Below are 25,123 nucleotides of genomic sequence, written 5' to 3'. Positions count from 1 at the left end.
TGCCCTCAGCAGTTTTCGTGGTGGAAACCTCGAGATTCGGACTAAAAGGCCTCTCAGAACCTGGTTGGAAGCATTTCCCAGGCTTTACGCGGGCTCCCTGCCATCCACGGCCGATAGGTGCTCTGCCTGGAGAAGTGCAAAACGTTTTTAAAACCCTGCAGTGCTGGTGGGTGGCGGGGACCACAAGTTCTCCCGATTAACAGGGAAACACACCCATCTCTTCCCACGCCCCACAGCATCCCCCACAGCACAGGATGCTCGATGCTCCTGCATCCTGCAGAAAGCTGTACCTTGTGTGCACGCACACGCACACGGACCACTTTCCCACCATCCCCGTACCAAGCTCAGGATCTCATACAACTTTTAGCTCTTGAAAAGGGCAGAAGAGCTCCGCAGCCCCCTCGGGGCAGAGGGATTTCGGGGTGGCCCGACACCACGAGGCTCCTCGGCAGGAACTGGGCTCCCTTGGTCCTCAGGAGAACTCTGCACGCTCGGCCTAGGGGTCTGCCGGCGGAAGGCCCACGGGAAACGGACTTGGGCTGTGTGAGTTCCTCTCCCTCAGGGCCCCCGACTCCCTCACGACGGCACCGGTAACGGCAGCCAGTGGTCCCAGCAGCCGGTCTGGGGCAGTGCCAAGGGCCCTGCAGACACACGGAAGGGTTTCGCCGGCTCCCAGCTCCCCCTCTCCCTCTCTCACAGCCATCACTGCCGTCCCTTGTCGCGCTCCACCCCTTTCCCCTGCTCTCATTTCCAACCCTCTCCCTCCATCCTTCTCTTTCACTCCAGGCGCCTTCCTTCTCCGCTTCCTCTGTTCCCTGCCGCCTCCCCTCCCTCTCTTCCTCCCCAGCCCCTGTCCTCCGGCCCTGGGCTCCCTCTAGCTCCATCCCCTCCCTCCGTCGCCCCGACCCCTCCTCCCTTCCCCCCGCCCCACCCTTCCCTCCGCCCCGGCTGCCGCTGCCACCGCCCTCCCGCTGCAGGCGGTCCTGCGGGTCGGCTCGGCCCGGTCCGGCTCGGCTCAGCTCACCATGGTGCAGCTCGGGGGCGGCCGCCGAGCCCCACCACAGGCCCCGGCCCCCCCACCGGCCTTCAGCATCGACAGCATCCTGCAGCCCGGCCCCCGCCGCCCGGCCCGGGAGCTGGGCAGAGCCCGCTGCGCGCTGCCGGAGGAGGAGGAGGAGGAGGAGGAAGGAGAGGGGCCTGCGGAGCGACACCCCAGTAAAACCTCTAGCAACTCGGGTACGGAGCCGGCAGCCCGCCTCAGGCTGTCTCGCACCTCGGGTCGCAGCTCAGCACCTTGCGGGGGTCTGCCCCGCTCCGGGCCCCCCCAGCGCCGCCCGGCCGGGACCGCGCACACGCACGGGAGGGCAGACACACAGACCCCCACGCACAGGCAGCACCGGCGCTCACGCAACCGGAGGAGGAACCGGACGGGAGGAGATGCCCCCGGCATACGCACACGCACCAACCTGCTTCCAGGGCTTTTTCCAGGCTTTTCCCCCCTCCCGGCCTCCTTGTCTGTTTGTCCCCGAGCCCCTGACTTCTCTGTGAAACTGCCGGCCGAGAGATTTCCTTGCATCCCGACTGGAAGTTCCTCGCCCTTCTCCCCTCTGCAGGGTCTGGGTGGGGGGCCGTGGCCAGCTCCCAGCAGCCCCCTCCGCATCCTATCCACCACCCCTTCCCAGGCCTCGGCCCCGCTCCCCAGCCCTCAGCCGAGCCGTGCGTGCGGTGCGGGCGGATGCAGAGGGGCTGACGCTGTTTGCTTTGTCCTTGCAGGCAGAGAGCCCCTCCGGCTCCGGGCGGAGAGGACGAGCCGCGGCGTGGGCTCTCCGCACCCTGCGGAGGGGCTGCGCGGCCCGCGGCGGCCGGAGCCGGGGGGTTGCGGCGGGGAGAGCGGCGGGGCGACGGGCGGCAGGAAGAAGACGCGGACCATCTTCTCCAAGAGCCAGGTCTTCCAGCTGGAATCCACCTTCGACGTGAAGCGCTACCTGAGCAGCTCGGAGCGGGCCGGGCTGGCCGCCTCGCTGCACCTCACCGAGACCCAGGTGAAGATCTGGTTCCAGAACCGCCGCAACAAGCTGAAGAGACAGATGTCGGTCGAGCCCGAGGGTCCGGGGCCGGCGGAGCCCCCCGGGGAGCCGCCACCCCACGCCGCGGCTCTCTCCTTACCCGCCCTGCGCAAGGACGGCAGCCTGCTCGGCCGCTGCTTGCTGCCGCTACCCTTCCCTCTGCTCTACCCGCCCGGCGCCATCCCTTACCTCTGCCTGCCCGGACCGGGCGAACACCTCAGCCCGCTGGACGGGGACGTATAGCCCCCCCTCCCTCCCCCACCCCGGCCCTCCTCTCCCGGGGGGCCTCCCCTACGTTATTTATGCCCCGCGCAGTGTCGGTGGAATGTCGGCCGCAGCCCCCACCCCGGCCCACGGAGGGGTCGCGTGAGCTCCCCCCACCCGTGTTCGTGGGCCGTCGACACGTGGTTAAAACTTCACGGGGCGCTGCCAGCCCCGCGCTTTTTCTCTGGTCGTGACGGAGGAGATAACACGGAGCCACCAAAGAACCGGGGTGTGTTCTGCCCCACTCCCTCCCGAATCATCACAGGGGGGCTGATGCTCTGCCCCAGCCCACGCGGACTCTGTCCTCGCGTCTGCCCCAGCGCCGTGGCCGTCGCTGCACCCTGAACAGAGTCACTTTGAATACAGCTCGCTAAACGGGAAGGCCATGATGTGCTCCTCTGTCTCCAGTTCTCCACCTCTAATATCCCTCAGGTTAACTTCTCCCCATCTTTGACATTATCAACATATTGACATTATCAACACCTTCCCTTAGATCCGGTTCTTAAAACTGTGGCTTCTCTGATTTTTTTTTTTTTCCCCTCTCCCGAAAAAATCCGAGCTCTCTCTCACACTTTTTGTGCTGACCAGTTCTCAAACTGTGGCTCTCCTGATGTTTTTGCAGAACCAGACAAGCTGCCTCTCATGCTTCTTGTACTAACGCCGCCCCCTGAAATCTCATGGGAAAATTTTATCTGCTATCCGGGAGTAAAGAAATGTTTTGGGGTTTTTTTTTTTGTTTTTTTTTTTTTTTTTTATTCACAGATTTCCAAACGCTTTTGTTGTCTTTTGGTTTCCAAATTCACACGCTTTATATCCAGAGGTTGGAAATAAACCTTTTCAGAAAGCTGAAATGCATGCCTTTTCAATACGGTTGCTACTAGGCAATATCAAACGAAAAGTGTTTCCTAGAGAGCATCGATGGTTTTTATGTTAAAAATAAAGGTTAAAAACGCAATCGTGGCATTACGAAATTCATCCGTGCTTGCGAAAATGGGCAACTTGTTGAGTTTCCCAGCAGGGAAAAAAGGCGATAGGTGTTTCTGCTAGATAAACACGGGTTTTCTTTCTTTTTCCCTCTTTCCGCGAGCAATGTGCAACCAACCTCCCCGCAGATGCGCGGGCTGGCCCCGGCCGGGCGAGCCCAGTGGCTCGGAGCCGTGGCTGTGATTTGCCCCCCTGGCCGAGCAAGCACAGGGTCTGTCGCCGTGTGCCAAGGCGCTGCCAGCCCTGGAAAGCGGCTCCCGCTGATGTTTTGTGACGTTTGCGATGGTCTGGGAGAGTAGTTTGACCTCTAATCTCGTTTTTTTTTTAATCGGTCTCGAATTAGTATCAAGTAGCAGGAGGAGTCTCAAAGGGTGCCCTTGCTCTGGGGAAAAAAAAAAAAAAAAAAAAGGGAATATTATGAAGGCTGGTGCACGGGTAGTATAATGAGGTGGATAGGCTGAAGGGATCCACTTCACAGCCCCAGACTGCAGCTCCCGGGAACGTGCAGGCGACGAATTAACGGTTTGGGTCCCACGACCGACCCCTCTTTTCTTATCTGACTTTGTAACGGTAGGTCAAGAAATTAGGATCCTCTGAGCCCGCGAGTTTCTCCGTGGCTAAAACCACTTGGAGACACATGTGAAATGATGACGTCCTTATTCCCGAGGATGATGTGATGTAGTTCGCGTTTTTCACAACTAATGATCTATATCGGAACCTCCCTTTACTTGTTATTTCTGATATTTCCAATGTCGATGCATCCTTACTTAATTACTGCCACGACATTAATCAATGCCGAGAGAGGCAAATCCGGCTTTTTCCAAATCTCTAGTAATGGAAGTTTGATCAGATGGCAGCAGCTATATACTAAGGTGCCTTTCTTTAGTTCCTCCTTTCTTTAGTTCTTTAGTTTTATTTATGGAAATAAAATTCATTTAAAGAAACTGCCCTTCCACATAACTTCAAGCTCAGATTTCTCCGTGGTGAAAGGTAATCGTATAAATACCGCCATTCGGCAACTAATCTACTTCTCATCTAATTTATCACACCGTTTTCAGTCTTATTCTTTTCTTTGTTTGAGTAATTTGCAGTCCGAATTGTTTCTGGAGTCACAGAGGCAACTGAAGGAAAATACGGAACAGAGAAAACGGAGCGGGTTACTTCATAGTAAGAACATCCGAAAGAGATGAGCATGCCGCAGTGCCACTGCGCAGCCCCTTCACAACTTGCTGCCGAGCAACCCCAAAGCTACGATGGTTAGGAGTTAACACAGAGGAAGTAAACAACCACCCCGAAACACTCATCCCCCCTCAAGGTATAACTGCTGGTATCGAGATCGTTGGCCAAAGATATTAACCGAACTGCTGCTCCTTGGTGTGAGGGGACCAGTGGCAAGGTGTTTTTCTCTGAAGCAAACCCAGCTCGCGATGCATCAGGATTCTCAGCCGAGCGGTCGCTGCTGATCACACTGAATACCACTGACATTTTTTTTTTTAGAGCCTAAACAATCGCGGTTGCGATTATAAATCGTCCCTACAACAACAAGAGATAGCTACGAGCTACCCTACAGCAGGAGATTAGTACTGGCTAACCTATTGATGGGATACTTTAAAAAAACAAAACAAACTGCAAAAAAATAAAGGAAAAGCCCTATGCAAGAGCTTGGATACAGTTTAAGAAGAAAACAAACCAAACCAAACAAAAAAATCAAACAGTTCTAGAACTGGAACTGGGATTTTAGAAGTGCTGTTAAACAGGAGGAAAAGAGAGAGTGCAGCTGGGTGAGAAGTGAGTCGAAGACAAGATGTACTTTCACAATGAAGGGATTCTCTATTAAAACCTCATATGCCGTGTTGCCATTTTTTTTTTTTTTTTTTTTGGCATTAGAAGAATAGTTAGAAGCCCTACCTGTGCTGGGAGATCCCTTGTATCAGGCATAGCACATATGTAATGACCTGGCCCCTGAACTTTCAAAAAGAAGGATTGCAATCAAACATAATATTTTTCAACAAGAAAATGAATTTGAAGAGCAGTTGGATACATACATAAATGGCATGATACATATATAAATGGCATGATACATACATAAATGTTCATGAAATAATACAATATAAGGGCTTGAAAAGCTGCTCCATCTCTCTTTCATCTGTTTCTTCATAAAAGCCACAACTGTCTGATTCTAAGTGCAGCACCTCCAGGAAACTTGATTTTCACCCACCTGTGATGTGGTAAAATCCTCTGGGATTGGGAAGATCAATCACGCTGCTGCATGTGGCAGCTTTTCTTGTGGAAGAGCATGCCAAGAATTAGAAGATCTGATTATTTCTGCTGGACAGTAAGCCTTCTCACTTGTCTTCTCTGTTGGAAGGGCGCAGAGAAGGGCGTATCCCCTGGGACAGATACATGGCAAGCTCTCTGCCCTAGACTTCAGGAAGGCGGACTTTGGCCTCTTCAGGGACCTGATGGGCCAAGTGCCATGGGAGGCGGCCCTCGAGGGAAGAGGGGCCCAGGAAAGTTGGTCCATATTCAAGGAGCACCTCCTCCAAACTCAGCAGAGGTGCATCCCAATGAAAAACAAGTCGGGCAAAAAGGCCAGGAGGCTGGCGTGGATGAGCAAGGAGCTCCTGGACCAACTGAAAGTAAAAAAGGAAGCCTATAGAGGGTGGAAGTGGGGACAGGTAGCCTGGGAGGACTACAAAGAGGCTGCGCGAGTGGCCAGGGATAAGGTAAGGAAAGCCAAAGCCTTGGCAGAACTGAATCTGGCCAGGGATATAAAATGCAACAAGAAGAGCTTTTGTAGGTACGTAGGGGACAAAAGAAAGTCCAGGGAAAATGTAGGCCCCCTCCGAAAGGGAACTGGTGTCCTGGTTACCCAGGACATGGAGAAGGCTGAGGTTCTCAATGACTTCTTTGCCTCAGTCTTCACCGACAAGAGTTCCTGTCCCACCACCCAAGCTGTAGAAGGTGCAAGCAGGGACTGCGAGAATGAAGAACCGCCCATTGTACTCGAAGAGCAGATTCGGGATCATCTGAGGAACCTAAAGGTGCACAAGTCCATGGGACCTGATGAGATCCATCCGCGGGTCCTGAGGGAACTGGCGGATGAAGTTGCCAAGCCACTGGCTATCGTATTTGAGAAGTCGTGGCGGTCTGGTGAGGTCCCCAATGACTGGAAGAGAGGGAACATAACCCCAATTTTCAAAAGGGGAATAAGGAAGACCCGGGTAACTACAGGCCGGTCAGCCTCACCTCTGTGCCTGGCAAGGTCATGGAGCAGATTCTCCTGGAAACCATGCTAAGGCACATGGAGAGCAAGGAGGTGGTTGGTGACAGCCAACATGGCTTCACCAAGGGCAGATCGTGCCTGACCAATTTGGTGGCCTTCTATGACGGGGTGACGGCATTGGTGGACAAGGGACGAGCAACTGACATCATCTACCTGGACTTGTGCAAAGCTTTTGACACTGTCCCACATGACATCCTTCTCTCTAAACTAGAGAGACATGGGTTTGATGGACGGACCACTTGGTGGATAAGGAGTTGGCTGGATGGCCGCACTCAGAGAGTGGTGGTCAACGGCTCAATGTCCAAGTGCAGACCGGTCACGAGTGGCGTCCCTCAGGGGTCCGTGTTGGGCCCGGCCCTGTTCAACATCTTTGTCGGCGACATGGACAGTGGGATAGAGTGCACCCTCAGCAAGTTTGCTGACGACACCAAGTTGTGTGGTGCTGTCAACACACTGGAAGGATGGGATGCCATCCAGAGGGACCTTGACAGGCTGGAGAGGTGGGCCCGTGCCAACCTCATCAAGTTCAACCAGGCCAAGTGCAAGGTCCTGCACCTGGGTCATGGCAATCCCAGGCACAAATACAGGCTGGGCGGGGAATGGATTGAGAGCAGCCCTGAGGAGAAGGACTTGGGAGTGCTGGTGGATGAGAAGCTTAACATGAGCAGGCAATGAGCCCTTGCGGCCCAGAAGGCCAACCGCATCCTGGGCTGCATCAAGAGGAGCGTGGCCAGCAGGTCGAGGGAGGTGATTCTCCCCCTCTACTCTGCCCTGGTGAGACCCCACCTGGAGTACTGTGTCCAGTTCTGGAGCCCCCAACACAAGAAGGACATGGACCAGTTGGAGAAGGTCCAGAGGAGGGCCACAAAGATGATAAAAGGGCTGGAGCACCTCTCTTATGAGGACAGGCTGAGAGAGTTGGGGCTGTTCAGCCTGCAGAAGAGGAGGCTCCGGGGAGACCTGATAGCGGTCTTCCAGTACCTCAAGAGGGCCTACAAGAAAGATGGGGAAAGGCTGTTTAGTAGGGCCTGTTCATCCCCATGTTCTTCCATGCAGACTGAGATTCATAATATCTGTACACTGATTCCTGGACATCAGCTCTGTAAATAACTGATGCTCATGTATTTTGACATATATTTGTGTGTGTCTTAGCAGATAATGGGACACTGAAAAATCCTAAATGAATAAAATGATTTATTTATAGCAGCCTCTAACATTTTGTGCATGTAAGATTGTTTGACAACTTTTCTGACGCACACAGTGACATAATTCTCTCCCTGTCTTTTTGTACAACACAAGTGAAGCAATCTGGAGCTGTTATGGTATATTACTGTGTAATTTCAATGTTTGCTTAGAGAGTCATTAACGTGAAATTATAGATGCAAAGAACTCTTGTTACTCTGTAGGAAATGTTATGTGGTAGGATGTGCATGTGTTTTTAAAAGAGCCTGTAATTTGTGGATTTGTAACTAAATATCTGCATTCGATTTCCATTATTATATAATTACTTGACATATGTGTCTGCTTCCCCAGACTCCTAAACCTGACTTTTTTTTTTGTGTACAAGGGGAATGGCACTAGTTTATATCTATCTTTTTGCCAACAAGCTTTTAATAACCACGGGATAAAAGTTGTAAAATTGGGACCCAGGCAAAATGAATAAAAAGATAGCAGCTAAATTAAAAAAGAAGTATGCTTAGCATCATGAGCCTACAGATTGTGTCACAAAATCTGTAAAAAAGTACCTGGAAAATAAAGTTATCTTCATATTAAGGAGTTCACAGAATGGAAAACATACCAAGCAACAAATATGCTTCCAAGGTGCTATTTCACTAGATGAATTCTATCCTAAATGATAGTTATTTTATTGAAAATAAAATTTCTGATTTAGAAATGCAAAACAGTTTGAAAAGAAATATTAAGACTAGCAACTCAGTTATTAAGACAAATCCCATCTTTTATGAAGTTTCCCAATAACAGAAACTCAGCCTGTCAGTCATTTGCACATCTCAGGAGAGACAGAGAATCTATAAGCATCGCTTTCAGAAATAGCAGATGGCTGATCCAGTAAGGACATCAGTCCCCTTTGCCATGTCATTGGACTCTGATCTAAATCAATGGGGAAATGTCCCTAATATGTCTGCTTGTCCCCTTATTGTGTAATCTTTCGCCCTGGGTCAGATGCCAGAATCAATGGATTCTCACGTTTTCTGTTGAAATCACTGACTTCACATTATGAAGGGGCTACTTAGGACGGTGATGGTAATAGCAGGGGGCTGTGCTTGATGAACTGAAAGTGCCTTCCACCATAAGTCTGGCCAGGGATTACTGTAAGCAAAGGCCAAGAAACATTGTAAGTGAAAGCAACTTGGGGAGAGGCTCTGGGAACTTCTGAAAGGCGTACATTTTTAAACATATGGCTATTCACTCCAAAGCTATGGTTTGATGAAGCGCTATTGTCAGACTTGATTAGATTACTCTGACCCTCACAGATCTGCTCGGAAGCTGAGGAACACATCTAGCAGCTCCATGGGGGCATGACACCAGAGTAAGTCTGGTGGCTTGGGAAGAGTCTCTTTTGATCAGGTCTTTTCTGAAGGAGAATCTGGGTGCTCCTCTCAATAAAAATGTTAAGAAAACCATGGCGTAATTTACTGGAGGCAAGACCTGAGATGTGTCATACTTCAGGCTCTTAGAAATGCCTGAAGAAAATTAGAAGCTCTTGCACCTTGTGAAAGGCTACGTGCACTCATCTTTCCACTGCTGTTTTGCTTTCTGCTACGAGCCCCAGAGGAACATACTGTTTATATTCTCAGATTGTTTATATACTTGGATTATCCTATGGTCTTTTTTTACAAACATACAAAAAAAAATACAATGAAATGTAACACTCTCCCAATAGGGATGAAATGAAGTAGCAGGGACTTAGCTTCAGCAGACTTTGTAGGTCAAGTCCTTTTCCAGTGTCAGACAGAATCAACTTTGCAAAAACTAAAATTAACACAATAATATATAGGTCTGTGAAATAGGGTTGACTCTCATTCCTAAATAGAATATGTATGGCTGTAGGCTATGTTTGAGAGTACGTACATTCTAGTTCAGTTTTTAATAAAATTAATACTTGCACCTGCCACCACTGTTTTCTAGTGGCAGCGGAACAGATCTATAATTGCAATTCTTCTCCTCCTGGGTGATTTAATTCAACTCCCTGCGTCATGCAGGATATTCCCCTACATTATTTCTACTACTTATCTAATCTATTATTGAATAGTTCTGGCGATGGTGCCTGAATTGACTCCATTACCTCTCTCCCAATGCTTAACTGCTCTGCCTGATACAATTCCCTCCCACCCCACAATGAATGGCTTGGGTCACATGACATGTAGTTTTGGGCTATATTCCTTGGTTTGATCACTTTCACATCGTTTGAAACCTCCACTTTGAAGAGGTTTATGGTGTCATCAGGACTTGTTGTGTAATCGCTTCCATCCTCAGGCTTATGAACTGGGATCCTGTCCAGTCCTTCTACCATTGATGTGGCTTTGCTTTACCTTTTCCTGAAGACTTTATTGTGTGTGTTCTGCTTTGTTTCCTTCCCAAATGCTCAGGCCAGAAATGCTCATAGTACAGTGAAGTAGTACCTAAGTCGCTGATGTACAATCAAAGTTTTAAAAAGTTTGCTGTATCTGCTTTTCTACATATTTCAGGGACACAATATACAATATAATATACAATATAACTTTCATATTATTTTTGTTCAGGGTCAGTGTTTTAAGATGTTGCTTGGTTTTATTTACAGAATGAATCCTTTTACCTACCCACCCATCCACCTATCTCTCTGTCAATGTATCTGTCTCACTTGCACTTCCACGATGCAATCTAACTGCAGTGTATCGATAACACCACATATTTTGTTCACAGAGGCAGATCTACGGCTCCTACTTTTATTTTCAAGTAAGCAGCACCTCTCTCAAGAACATTTGCCAGTGACTCCGCTGCCCTAAATATTATGCCCAAGGGAAAATGGTAAAGCAGAAATATAATTTATTATGTGTTTAGCATAGAAAAATGAGACCCATCTTGGCTGTGATCGTAAGGCTGACAAGTAGAAGTGCATCAGCGATGATGCTGATGGTGTGGTTAGAGATCCTCTGCTGAGTAAACGTGAAGTAACTTGAAATCCACTCCAGCTTTCTCACTGTGTGTGTGCCGGAGAACAGAGTCTGGCTAGGGAGAGCCTGGATGTCTCCAAACACAGATAAGCAAAACAGAAACATCTTCTATCAGTAAAGATTTCTACAGTTACATATGTAATCTTTATTACATCTGCATGTAACACATGCATGAGCATTTCGCCTGTTCGTCTTTGTTATGTGTGAACAGATGGGAATGACTGGAAAAGTAGCATAATTCCTTAGGGCAGAAGGTGGAAGAGAGATGTGAGGGGAACATACCTACCATGAGGGCTGTCTAATCTCTAGAAAAGGTGTAGCGTGGACTCAGATTTATGCCAATTTCCTTGTCACTGTTTTGGAAGAAATGGGCTATCAAATGAAAAGTTTGTGACCTGTTCACCACTCTAGTAGGTTTTCAGAGCTGGTGCTGGTGTCCTCCCACCAGTATTGCTTAGAATCATAGAATCATAGAATAGTTAGGGTTGCAAGGGATCTTTAAAGGTCATCTAGTCCCACTTCTGACCAGCAGATCTAATTGTCCCTGCTGGAACCCTAGGGTGCTTTAGTGGCTCAATAATCTACTCTGGCCCTAAATAATATATCTTGCCTTGCTATGCATTGGGTCGGTAATATTGACCCAGGGATGAAAAAACTGAAAAGGGGATAATTAAAGGAGAGGGATAACTAATTAAGCTGTTCATGCTTATGAGGTTAATGTGTGACAGGGTGAGGATGAGACCCAAGACCTACAGAAGTTTGATATCCCCACAGGTGAAAGACAGTCTCAATGGCTATCATAACTAGAATATCAAAGTTCATGTTTTCATGTTATCATTTCCCCTCAGACAGGAATATTTGCTGTAGATCTGGTAGGAAATTTTTCAGCAAAATATTTCTTTAATTGTAAATACCAATTCATCTGAAATCATTAATGGGAAAGGAAATATTTTGCAATACTTGACTCTTGGACATTCTGGAATCACTGCAAAATCATCAGAATTTTTAAATGCAACATATTCAAAACGACAAGTGTTAATTTTGTGATGCAAAATAACACACTTTTTTGTTTCCTAAAAGAGGAAAAAGAATTATAGAGCAACTGAATACATTTTCAAATATCTGAAGTAGAAATGAAATAAGGACAAACTAAAGAAACTGATTTTCAAATATTTGTGAGGTTTTTTTTCTATTTTTGACAGCTTTATTTGGAATAAGAACATTTAAAAAATCCCTGTATTTGTGCAGATGGAAAATTATTTAATTAACATTAAATAAAACAATAATGATTAGAAAGGAGCAAAATTCAGATACTTCTGAGTATTTGTCACTAATTTCACTATTCAAAGCTGTGTTCAGTTCTTGGATTTCAGGCTGGCTTCTTGTCATGTTAGAAGTCAACCCAAAGTCACGCTTTGGGCTCTGAGGACACCTGGATATTCACAAAAGCCAGATCTCCCAGCCAGATTCTGTTGCATGAGTCAATGCACGCAGGTTGTTCAAGCACTATTTCCAATTGTAACATGGTGAAATCAATACTGATTTTAATTATATTTTGGAAGTACTCCACAGATTAGTTCACAAGCAAAAAAAGTTGAGGAGTGCAACATTACATGTGCAAGTGTAACAAATGGAGTCTGACATGAACAGCAAGAATTAGCTCTGAATAGCCCAGCTTTGTTCATTTTGTTAGACTTCCATGACCACTCTCTGGAGCATGAAATAAAACATCTAAAGTGTGACTGCAACTCTGCTAACAGTGAGCATGCTTCACCATACTTTTTTTTATCATTCCCCGAAGAGAGTGAGAAATCATGACTTTTTCTCCATGACTTACGCAACCATATAGAAGAAGTAACACATAGTCATGATTTTTATAAATAGGTGAGGTAATATAACCTCTTGAGAACTTGGAACATGGAAACTGAATTGAGCAGAAGTCGTCACACTCCTGGGGAGGACACTGAAGCCTGTTTCAAAACACTTTGGAATCTATAAGTATCAGATTCAGTACAATCTGTGTTCAATTTGTAGATCCTAAGAAGACAACACATGGCCGTTGGAAACCTTTCATAACTAAGGGCTTGATTCTGCAAGCTCTCCAGACAGAGAACTCCTTGTTGGAGTAATTCTGAGGAAAATCTTGCAGAATCGAGACCCCACTTGCCTATAAAACAAAATAAGACATAACAACAACATGAAAAGTTACTATCAACAGTTAAGTAGTGATTACACCAGGAACCAAGGAAATAATTCAGCCCTGAAAAGTAAGTCAGAAATTCACATTTTTGATTGGTTCTGTAAGAATGGAAACAGAACCTAAAGTACGGGAAGTGGACAGTGTATTTAGAGCATTTGGACAATAAAGATTCAGTGAAGGTTAACAATCTGAAGAATTATCAGTGATCTTTGTTTCTTCTTAGATTAAAGCATGTGTAATTTACATTATAACCTATGTATTAGATATGACCAATGGTGAGATTTTGATTTTAAATGAATATGAGCAAAATGAGTTCATTAAACCACCATCAGAAGACAACTTTGTATAGAAATTGTGGAGCAGGTCAAGTTGGCTGAAAATGCATGAAGTGGATTAAAGATGATATCTTCTCAGAATAGTGGATGACCACTTATGATCAAGTGCAAGGATACCAAGCTGTGATAAATTTATTTAAGACAATGTGTCTGTTCCTGTGTTATGGCAGGAATCACACCACAGTCTGGAGTTGCAGAGGACCCAAACTTCTTTTCTTTAGGCTTCATGAACAAATGACAGAGATAGAACTAGATCCTATGCAAATTATTAAGATTTCCTGATAGCTTAGCGAATTTGTGAAAATAGTTGTAGATAATTTGGTGTCTGTAATCTAATCTAATTTACTAATGAGCTCTTGATTTAACATCTCTTGTGATTTGATATGTCTATCTGTATATTTTAAAGATTTCTGCTGAAGGAAGGGCCAATACGAAAAATTCAAACAAATGTCCAGAGGAGGGCCATGAAAATGAGCAGAGCACCTCTCTTGTGAGGACAGTCTGAGAGAGTTGGGGCTGTTCAGCTTGGAGAAGAGAAGGGTCCAGGGAGACCTTATAGTGACCTTCCAGTACCTAAAGTGGACTTATAAGAAAGATGGGGAGAAACTCTTCAGCAGGTCCTGTTGTGATAGGACAAGGGGGTGAAGGTTTTAAAATAGGGGGAGGTAGATTTAGACTAGATATTAGGAAAAATTTTTTTTACACTGAGGGTGGTGGAAAACTGGCACAGGTTGCCCAGAGTGGTGATTGATGCCCCATCCCTGGAAACATTCAATGCTAGGTTGGAAGGGGCTCTGAGCAACCTGATCTATTCGAAGATGTCCCTGGTCCTTGCGGGGGGGTTGGACTAGATGACCTTTAAAGGTCCCTTCCAACCAAACTGTTCTACGATTCTGTGTTCATACTTATCTGCTTGTCTTACAGGCAAACAATTGATACAATCAGCCCCTAGACTCAGAACTAATTTTTGCTGTAGAAAAGAGATCTTTAAGGTAATTTGTCTGTGTGGGGACTTTCTGACTCTGCCCTTCAACATGCTGCACCTTTTTGAAATCTGAACTCAACAGTAAAACAAATAGTCCTGAGGTTACTCTAAGCAGCACTGCTAGAGAACTGGTCCTTGCTCACTTCTTGACTTACGTCAATGACGGCGTAAGATTGACTAGATTGTTCTGCACAGGACTGATGTCTATGTGGAAAAATCTAGTTATCTGAAAATGTCTGATAAGATTTCTAGTTGAACCCTGCATTTGCCCAATTTATTAATAAATCAGCCAAGGAATACACATATGCATTTCTGCAATTTACCCCTATAAAAGTATTCAGTAAGTACTTCCAGGGAAGAAAACCCTGCTGAGCTAGTTAATCATTATTTTGAGAGCAAAGAAAAAAGGAGAGCTAAACTGTAATTATAACCTTGGTGATAATGTATGTAGGAATCTTTCTTAATCCAGGCTAATCTTGTTCCATGTTCTTACCTACTATAAAAATCTGAACAATTTTTGACAAGATCCAAAGTTTTGTCAGTTGTTAAGAATTAATTGAAAAAATTACTAGAGCACAGCAGCCATTTCAAAGGGACTGACCCAGAACCAATTAGAATTTTGTAACAATTGACCATTCACCACAAAACAGTTATCATGAGCTTTGGCCTCTGAAGTGTGGTGTTGGGGGCGGGGGAGAATCAGATTAAAGAATCTTTAATTTTTTCCCCCTTTAACTAAAATATCGTTAGTAGCAGCTTTCTCAACACAACTATCAATCAACTTATCTGAGTTTTAAAGGCTATGCTCAGCTTGCAGGAACAGCAGTACAGAGTATAATGGATGATTATCCCCTGGCTTTAGATGATACACAATATAGGTTACTATCTTGAAAAAACAGGTCAGACATAGGAACATTCTTTATCAAATTGCTGTTGACAGCCCAAACAAGAGATTGAAGAATACCACAAAAAGGTTCTTTCATCTAAAGACAACAGAGTTTATAATTGGTCATTCTTTCCTCCTTCATCCTCTCCTTCTCAGCAGAAAAAAAAAAGAAAATTCCTAGTGCAGTTTCTTGAACATGGTCAGCACGAGGGTAGGCTGGTGTACACTGAGAAATAGTCAGTGTTCAGCCTTTCCTCTTAATATTCAAGCTACTGAGGGGGAGGAAAAGCCAACAACGGTATTAAATGTTAAAAAGGAATGAGAGCAAGGTAGATCTTTGTGCTTGATTATTAATATTTTGGGACAGTAAATATGTAATTGCTTTAAAAAAGGAAAGAAAAATCAAAAGCATAAATATTTACCAGATTATTCTTTAATAAGCGCAATATTCTGTCTCTTACCTTCAGTCCAAAGCAAATATACACAGTATGTACAAAATTATGCAGAAATACGTGTGTTATCACATCATATATTTCACTATATACTGCATATATGTGCACATATAGGTATAAAACATGAAGATACTAGATAGATTGAAAAGGATGCTAGAGAGAGATATTTAGTGAAGAAGACTTTTTCCAGAGGATCACCATGTTTAAGATGAAAAAGAGTACTCTGTTAGTCTGATTTTTCTGCCTTTTTCGGTCTGTTATATGTCACCCAGTCACTCTCAGCTGTCTTGGGATGGTTAAAGTGTATTTCCAGGAGGTGCTTGCAAACTTAATTTGAAAACATCAGAGCTGGAAAATTTGCTGTCTCCTTGGCGATTTCTACTAGCAGTCAACCCTTCATGAAGAACAGCTAAAAAAAAAAATTGAGATCAGAGCAATTAAATCACTGTCCCACAAACACTTACGCCTTTGCTTACCCTGACACATGTGAGTAGCTCCACTGAACTCAGTATAAAGAGAAATCAATAGAACTGCTCATGTGTATCAACTTACATATACAAAAAAGTGTTTTTAGATTTGCAGCCTGAAATTGGCTTGGAAAAACGCTCCAATAAGATTCTTACAGATTTTGTAAATGAACTTCATCCTGAAGAAGATTCATCCAGGAGATTCATAACATGCATGAACGGATCCAGCCATTATCCTACAAAAATATTAATCTCTCTTCCTGTTTCTTTAGCTCTGGCTCAGCGTTCTGAATGGCAATAGTAGGAAAAAAAGCCCCAAATTGCACAAGATAAAGCTTCATATAGATCTTCCGTGCATGCTTCCTGACAGAAGCGGCAATCATAATCGCTGAATGTCTGCAAGAAAGGCAAAGCCCCTACAAATTGGCTATACATCTAAATAATCTTAAAATACCTCTCCAGGGTCTAAGTAGCATTTGTAGTAACCATCTAACAAAAACACTTGTTCCAAGATTTAGAGAGGGGAAAAGGCTTTTCCGTGCTTTTTGGTGACGTATAACAGCCTTTGCTGACAGGGGACTCTGTAGGGAAGTTTCCCAGGCCCAGCCTTGCTATTTTTGAGAGGTGAGCAAAACCAGGTCTTGGATAATGGGAATTTTGCTGAAGTAGAGCCTTGTTGAGGGAGAGTTGTAGTGTGAGGTCTTTCCATCTCTTGGCTGGAGGGTTCTCTGCACACACATGGTATTGTTAGTTGCTACTTTGAAATAGCTAAAGTGAGAAATTTTGTGACAAAGCAAGGAGTCTAAAGGTGCTTTGCTTCTTTAGGTTTCTTGCATTAGACTCAGAAAGTTTGTGTTTTACTATACTGTAAACTATAAACAACTATCTTGTTTTACTGTACATGGCTTTGAGTAAAAACCATTCTCAGAGAGTAATAAATCCTGTCATCTCCTTCCTACAAAATTCAGGGTGTTCAGGGCAGGAGAGGAGATGAAGTCACCTTTGAAGAACACACTTTGATGATGCTTAGTGGGATAGCACTGCCCAAAACCCATAATGGGGCAGGGAATAAGGAGATCTGCAGAACAAGGGCCTCTTACCTTCCCTGCTTGTATGAAGACACTTGTGTGGGAGTCTCACTCGAGCTTGGTTTCTAGATGAGTGTAATTTCAGTCACTTCAGTGGATTTATTTCCAAATTATTTAATGTCATTTTGAAAAGAAACAGACACAAAGTTTGCTTTGGCTCTGCACATCGTGTTGTGTCACTGTCTAGCAAGCTTCCCATTGCACATTTTTTTCAAATGGATACATCTGCCAGCCCATTACAAACAAAAATAACTTGCATGTGTCTTATGTTAAAGTTGAATGAGAAACGTGATGCCACGTCAGTGTTGTCCATTCACCAGTTAAAGCCCTAAAGTCTCATTAAGACATCAAAAGAAGTGTATGCATATTTTTTCCTTTCCCTCCTAATACATAAATGATGGGATCAAGTCCTAAACATCTTCCATTCAGATAACTTTTAGAAGTCCCTTTATTCTTGCATGGCATTGAGATCCTTTTGTGCCATTTTGTCATACTCCTCTGCACAGCATTACCAGTTTTGGAACAATTTCTTGCCTTATTTTCATGGTCACAACTTGGTGGTAGCTAAAGAGACAAATTCTGTAAGTCTCATTTCACGTGGGACCTGGAAAATCTGTGATGCTCCAGAGGCTGTGCAAACTCTGAAGATCTTGCTATGACTTAGATGCTCTTTCCTCCTTATCTTTCTATCTAATCTAGTTCACACATTTATCCCCTGAATAAATGTTCCGTTTTTGTGTTGCTCTGCTCTTCCCATGTCTTAAAGCCATTAGATACTCTCCACATTGACTCCCAGTCAAGCTCCCTAGAAAATGTTATTTTGTGTCCCATTGCTGAAGGCAGAGTTTAGCAGGATTCCCTGTTTTTGCTCTTAGCCTGTTCAGTGCAGCCCTATTAGTCCTGTCTTGAGCTCACCCTCCCTCTGTGTGCACTGGACTGTGGCCTCCAAGGCAGGCCAGTAGCTGCTTCCATACAAGTGTTTCAACTGGAAAATTGACTCAAAAGTCAACCTACCACAATGAAGTGTGTTTTGTTTGGTTAATTTGTCTTCTGGGGTGATGTCAATGAAGTGATAGCTTGGTGGCAGACACCACTTCTGTCTGTCTTTCTCTTAATATACTGTTCTTTGTATGAAGAAAATAACACAAATAACTCAAAAAATAACAGCAAAATGGTTGCAGGCCTGCTATTGCTCCCAGAAGATGATTTTTTTTTTGAAGCACAGCAATATATTGGTATTATAGCATATCTAAAGGCAGTAGCCAGTCCAAGGGACACATTGTGTGGCTTTGTGCTCACAGTATAAAGCGGATTTTACTGCTCATTCACTGTCCATCTAAAGAAGTGAGACAAATAGTGTGTTTTCCTTAATTTGTAGGGGGATAGGGAACAAATAAAATTTCTGCCAAACCTAAAAGTTGAAACAAGCCCTGTGAATACCAAACTGCGTTAATCCTCAGCACATGCTCATCCTTACGCTTGTCATTTGTAGGCAGCTTTTTGCTTTTCATGGATGCAGGAGAATACTCTTCATTGGGATTCACCATCCACTTTTTGCTGTGATTTATTATTGGCCAGAAAGCTGAGAGGCTGTGATGGTCTGCATAATACACATTTCAACTGATGTTTTTCTGGCCTCTCACTATGTCACACTCTGAGTCAAGGAGAAGATAAGAGCATGAAGGAACAAGAGATAGTTTATTCATAACAGAAAAGCAATAGTCTCAAATTATTCTGTTCTTATCCACCTAACAGCTTTTACTGGTGCTAGTTTTTTACTGGGAACAGAGTCAAGCTATTACTAGAGTTGTTCAATAAGAGCTCAGTTTTCTCTCGTAGTTGCCAGCCAAGACTGATATTTTACCACCTTCATCAACTTCTCTCAATGACAGACCTCACATCTGTAATGTTGACCATAATAGCAATAGCAGCACTGAATGAAATAGATATTTCTTGCTGTGTTATGCTGAGGAAGTAATAAAATACACAAAGCTTGTGGGTTGATGCAACTTGTAGCTGCCATTACTACTTTCCCCTTTATCGTGTTCCCTTTTATTGTGATTAACACTGAGTTTATACAATTTAGCAGTGCATGAGAGAAAATTTTTCTCATCTGGCTCTGCTTCTACAGGTTTGAGTTGAAAGACAGTTAACAAGAAAGAAAGTTAACAAGAAATTGGTACCATAGAAACTCAGTTTCAGAAGGTGACTCAGGTGTATTTTCCACGTGCAAGTTAAAATCTTCTGCAGCACCTTTGTTTCTTTCTTTGCTTGGCACAAAGAACATAACTGTAAGTGCTATGACAATATAAATAAAAAAATTTGTGGATTTGTCATGTCATAGTTAGGAAATCTGCTTCTAGATATACTCAGGCCATTTGGCATCAAGTCTAGGCTGAAGACTTTGCTGAGAATTAGGAGACTTGTAAAAAGGCTGAGCTGGACTGGATGATGCAGTGGTTTAAGAAAGTAAAATATTTTATTAATATTGTAAGAAAAAATAGTAGTTGATTCCTGACACTCATCAATATTTTTTTTTTTGCATGAAGGAGAATAGAGTCTGGGTGCTTGTGTAGCTGCAGTTTTGGCTGTCCTTGGGGCAGGTCTTCAACATGGTGTGGCAGCGGAAGCATCTCTCACACCCCTTGCTCCAAGGACAGCCACTGAAGCAAACATGCTGCATCTCTGACTTGCAGTCAAATGTTGAACAGCTGTAATATCGTTGATGTACTTCTCTGAGTTTTTTGGAGCTTGTGGCTTTTTGGAAGCTCAGATGACTCCATCCCTGGAGCCTGCAGAGCTCTGAAGCAGCCAGGGGCCTCCGCTCCTGAGGAATGGCCATTGCCATGCTTCTTCTTTCAACAATCCTAGAAATTCATGCTTTGGGATGCCCTGGGGGTTGGAGAGGACTTTCATACTGTATTTCAGCTATTTTTTTTTCCAATTTCTCCTTAATCAAAAATATGTTAAAAAGCCCATATATTGAGAGTAAGTTGGAAAAAACCCAAACCAAATACAAATCTTTGTTAGGAACATTTTTACAGACTGTGAACTTGCACATTTGTAAGCTATCTGAGCAGTACATGAATGGCAAAAAAATGTGGACTTCCTCCCATATTTTCTCATTGTGTCTTAACCAGGCAACATAACTTGAAGAAGTGAGTTTTCCTGTCACTTCCTCAGCAGATACATGTTTTTTTTTCTATGTAGCTGGTATATGGTCAGGCAGGATGAGTTTAAGCATAGATGAAGGCAATGCAAAATACCCCATTATATAATTTCATAACATTACTAGTTTCCAGTTTTCTTGAATGCGTCAGAACTATGAAGGGTTTGAACACTCAAACTAATGTGCCAATGCGTACCAGCAAAGCAGGAAGCAAAGGCTCCCTGTAATCCTGTGGTGTGAACTAACATCATTATATTCAGGATTTATCTTCCTTTTCTAAATAAACTGATTTAATCCCAATAAACTTTAATGTAAACATTTTTCTTCTTTTTTTTTTTTTAAGTTCAGCTGAATTACTGAGGTGGATGAAATATTTGGGTTCTTTATGTTAGGAAAATAGCTAATTAAGGTAATCTACTTTCCCTTTTGCCTTAATTGGCTCAATGTGCATAAAAAGTCATCTGATACTTGAATCTACCAACTTTGGCTATTGTTTGCTTTTGAATACCTCAGTGATCTGAGAAAGGATTCAGTAAAATCAGCAGAATTAAATATCCTCTGGCATTTTAATATAGCTGTGGTGACCACTTTGTGGATTTCAACCCCCAGATTCTGCTTCTTGGAGGCAATTGAGTTAAGTACTTGTCTGAACGAGGAGGAAGAATACTCTCCTAGTGCACTCTTTCCTTTTCAAAGAGAAATGTCCAATTCAGCTTTGTCCCTTCTAGAAGCTTGCAAAGCAGGTGAGTAGTCTGCTGTGACCTATTTCTTACCTTCCTGCTGTGTCTAAAGGAAAGATGAAAAGAGCTCTGTCTGTTCCCTTGCTTTCTTCCCTTCTTACTTTCCAAAGCCCTGAACCAGCAGACTTCCCGGCCATTCCTAAGGAAAACACTCTCCATAAAGCCGTACAGCCTGCAATGCCAGCTGGGAGCCCAGAGCAACACTCGGAGGTGCAGGGAGAAAAAGACAATGCCTTTCCTAATGAGCTTCCATTAATGGATAATTTATAGTGCAGATAATGAAAGTATTGATTAGAGCTTTTTAAGTTTGAAATATTACATTTAGCTTGAGGCCATAAAGATTGTTTACTATAGCAGGGATAATGACATTCTGTGGAAGCAGCAATGCTTGTTGACATCTATGGTTTTCCACAAAAAAAACCAGGGAAAAAATATTTTCAAAGGTCATCAAGGTATGGAGGGCAGGAGGTTGATTTTCACAGGAGATTACTGATGATATTTCTACAGAAATCCCTTACTTAATCCCTCTCAGGGACAGGAATAGGATCTGATACACGTGACAGACCTGAGCATGGAGGCCATAGGTGATGGTACAGACATCCTCTGGTGAAGGCTGGCTTCTCATTTGGAAGAATCTTTTCAATTTTCAAGGTATCCTGATTTTGAAATCCTTAGGATTTGAGGAGTCTCCAGAGCTTCAGCTTTGTGCCCGCAAGCAGGCATCTTGCTCTGCCAGGCACTTCAGTGTATGCTACAAAAACGAGAGGTGCCATAACCTCAAATGCAGGCTGCCATCTTTGGCAAAATGAATCCTTCTGCTTGTGTTTGCCAAGGAGCCATAAATATGTCTCTGATTTATCCTGAAAGGCTGCTGGGAAGGAACATCCACTGATGTTTGCAAAATGATACAAAATTGAAGCAGCTATGTTATTGCTATAGTTTGCATTGAACAGAAAGGCTTCTGTTAAACTTACTGATATTTTCTGAAGATATATCGGAATTCTCAATATTTTCCCTACATAACATATAATGTACTGATCAGTGATTTTCTGCTGTTGTCAAAGCATTCAAGAGCTTGTTATGGCCTGTGCATGAGGAGCTGCAGCATCTGACACACTACTGCAGTCCCACACCGGAGGAGAACGCTGAAGCAGACTCTACACAGAGAAAGACTGCTGGCTATGAAATGGGAATTGCTAGACTTATTTCCATCATTCAGTCTCCTAAAGTTTTGACAGTTTGATCAAACTAATGAACAAAAAAGTGACAGACATATTGGTTCACTAATATTAGGTTACCAATCTTTGCCTTAAACCCCCATTAACGCTTCTTCCTTTGCCTGCTAATGCTAGGATCACGGATAGCAGCCAGACTTTCTGGCTCTCTCCATGTGCAAAACTTCTAAACATTGGGCCATTTTTGTCTCCCACTGCACTTTGCTATAAAACCACAAGGTTAATGCGACCTTCTGGCCCATTCCATTTTGTGTCTTGTTTTGAGTCGAGCTTTGTTAGGGACAAAAATCTATGTTATATTCCATCTGACCAAAGTGCCTCGAATGAAGACATGCCATCTGTATTCATTTAGCGATATCTAAGACTATAGAGCATTACAGTGGTGTTTTGTACATCGTATTGATTGCCTTCATTTGTAGCTATTATAGACATCGGACACTGTTCACTTTTAAACCTGAGCGTCAGATTTCCCATCTGCAATCTCCAGGCGCTCTCTTCCCACCCCCCTGCTTCTACAGTAGCTTTCAAAGGCTCTGTTGGAGCAAACTTCCTTTACAATGACTGAAATAGTGTCGCATGTTACACATTGCAGTTATCTTCTCAAGTTTTCATACATTATTATATTGGTTAAGTGTCCCAGCACCCCAGTGGAGGAAAGGTGTTTAAATCTATAATTTTATTCACATCTCCCATGTAAGTCTGTTTGCACCTGGTTGCTGTTATTAGTGGTAGCTGTACATTCCCCACCACTGTAGAGTGTGATTGTGGAGCACATCTCTATTAGTTCAGCACCGTATTTTCATTCAGCTCTTGTTAATCTCCCACTTCAGAGCTGGCAACATGGTCACAGACCTGGCTACTTGCATCTTGGTATGGTTGGGTGCTCAAAGCCAGCCTAATTGACAAGCATTTAGATGAGTTTTGGGCATGGAAATGTATGTTAGAGGTAAAGGAAAAGATAATGACTCCACACTTGACAAAGAATAGTCCTGATACATTATGTATTTCAACAGGCATGGTTTTTGCACTTGAGCATATCAGCTAAAAATGTAAACTGTTTTTCTGGTTAAGCCTAAGAAGATGAAACCAACTGGTTTTGGTAGAAATTGTTCAAAAAGAAAAAGTTATAAAATTAATGAAAAGTTATTAATGGATTTTATTGTTGCCTGTTACCTTTTAGCAGAACTTTCTGCAAGTGTTAATCAGAACCTGGCCTAGAAATGTATTTAAGCACAAACTCAGGTTTAGAACTGTGGATCAATCCATTTCTCTTCCAAAAAAACAGGCCATCACCCACACAGAGAGAAAACAAGTGTTAGGTCCTAATGGACCTATTTAAAGTTAAAAAATATTAAAGTAAGAAATCTATCAGGAGGGCTGGGAACACCAGTGGCCATGTCATCACAGACAGGATTTCTATCACTAACACTGGGGTGAGACAGTGCCTGCATGCACATCGCAAGGTGCAGTGCTCTGTACCTTGGGTGTGGAGGCAGGGAATAAGGCAGGGACGAGAGAACAGTTCAGAAAACTTTGATAATGGTGAACTCACACACTGATACATGCAACATGTTCAGGTTTTTTGAAGCAACTGGAGTAAATAAAACTTGCCTGCGGTGACAGCAGCAGTGGAAGGTGTCTGTTCTCTCGATGTCTTTGGCAGAAGTGAGAGAACAACAATGCCTCTGAATCTGCTGCCTCTTCTGCGACTCTGGGCAGTCACTTCTGGAGCATCCGTAGAAGACCTCAAAATGAATAGTGGAGGTTGTGCTGAAAGTCTGTTTCTAGCACTGGCTCTTTGCTGTCATTCATGGCTGATTAAAAACCCACTGGAGTATGAAGTAGAAATGGCAAGTTCTCCATTTTAATGGCTTGAATGAACTTCAGGCTTAAACAGCTTAATTTTCAGAAAAAGATGAAAAATCAACTGAAAGATTTAGTGAAGATTTGATTTATTAATTATCAGGCACCTGGCCTGTAAAATGAAATTCCGCGCAGGCAGCAACCAGATGCTTCATCTGTGTGAGCTGTATGGGTAAAAGCTGTATCTGGATAACAGAGAGCAGATTTTGTTCTCATTGCTGCTCTGTAAAGGGGAGTGGATGGTAGGAGGGTGACTTTACAGCAATAAGTCATTGCTACCAGTATGCATTTTAATAAACTGTATCACAGTAACAACAAAACCAAGAAACAGACCTTCAAATACCAACGAAAAGATTGATTTTTCCCACAGATGTGCTACGTAATTTGGCAAAGAAGAATAATGCATAGGAAAGATTTGCAAGAGACTGTTCTCCGCAAAAAAAAGAAAATTTATCAAGGAATGCCCAATGACAATCAAGCAACTATTTTGCTACTATTAATTTCAATAAGGCTTAAGTCATTGCAGAAACATAAAGGTCTTCCTGGACAGATGAGACTCCAGACTTGAGCTTCAATTAAAAACAGCACTCAGCAAGTTGCCTGACACTGAAAGAATAAATCAGGCTACATATAATTTATTGGAGGGATTCAGTAGTGACATTTTGCAGGCAAATGGCTTTTGGATTCGTACAAAGCATAGACAGCTGTGAAACTAGCCTCTATTTCCATTTTCAGGTTTTTTTTTTCCTGTTTTTTTCCTGAATAAAGAACTCTACATTTCTATGAAGTGACGTTTTCCACAAGAAGTAAAACTTCTAGCAAAAAAAAAATCAGGAGAAGCTGATAGTAAATGCCTAGGAGAAAAAACTCTTGCACAAGGATGCTCTTGCAAATGGGAGTCCTTGTTAACAAACAAAGTACGCAGAGAAAA

At 43.7% G+C, this 25,123-nt stretch overlaps 1 protein-coding gene across 2 annotated transcripts; it reads left to right on the top strand.

Annotated features, from left to right (window-relative positions):
• Positions 1 to 1,025: 1,025 nt before the first annotated feature.
• Positions 1,026 to 3,006, top strand: LOC147601025 (uncharacterized). 2 transcript variants are annotated; one of them, XM_086747272.1, is made up of 2 exons: positions 1,026 to 1,236; positions 1,774 to 3,006. In XM_086747272.1, the coding sequence occupies exons 1-2, from the start codon at positions 1,026 to 1,028 to the stop codon at positions 2,307 to 2,309; spliced, it is 747 nt and encodes a 248-aa protein (XP_086603398.1). In that variant the 3' UTR covers positions 2,310 to 3,006. The 2 variants fall into 2 exon arrangements, with proteins under 2 accessions (XP_086603398.1, XP_086603397.1); XM_086747271.1 differs by having other exon boundaries at positions 1,026 to 1,278; positions 1,780 to 3,006.
• Positions 3,007 to 25,123: the final 22,117 nt, after the last annotated feature.

Source organism: Chlamydotis macqueenii, chromosome 4 (genome assembly GCF_036417535.1).
Source record: "Chlamydotis macqueenii isolate bChlMac1 chromosome 4, bChlMac1.mat, whole genome shotgun sequence".
NCBI lineage: Eukaryota > Metazoa > Chordata > Aves > Otidiformes > Otididae > Chlamydotis > Chlamydotis macqueenii.
Note: the sequence above shows the minus strand (reverse complement) of the source record. Positions and strands in the feature narration are given on the sequence as shown.

Coding starts and splice junctions, on each gene's coding strand:
- LOC147601025 (XM_086747271.1), top strand. CDS start 1,026: ATGGTGCAGCTCGGGGGCGGCCGCCGAGCCCCACCACAGGCCCCGGCC. Junction 1,279..1,779: donor CAGGCTGTCTCGCACCTCGG/GTCGCAGCTCAG, acceptor TTGCAGGCAGAG/AGCCCCTCCGGCTCCGGGCG.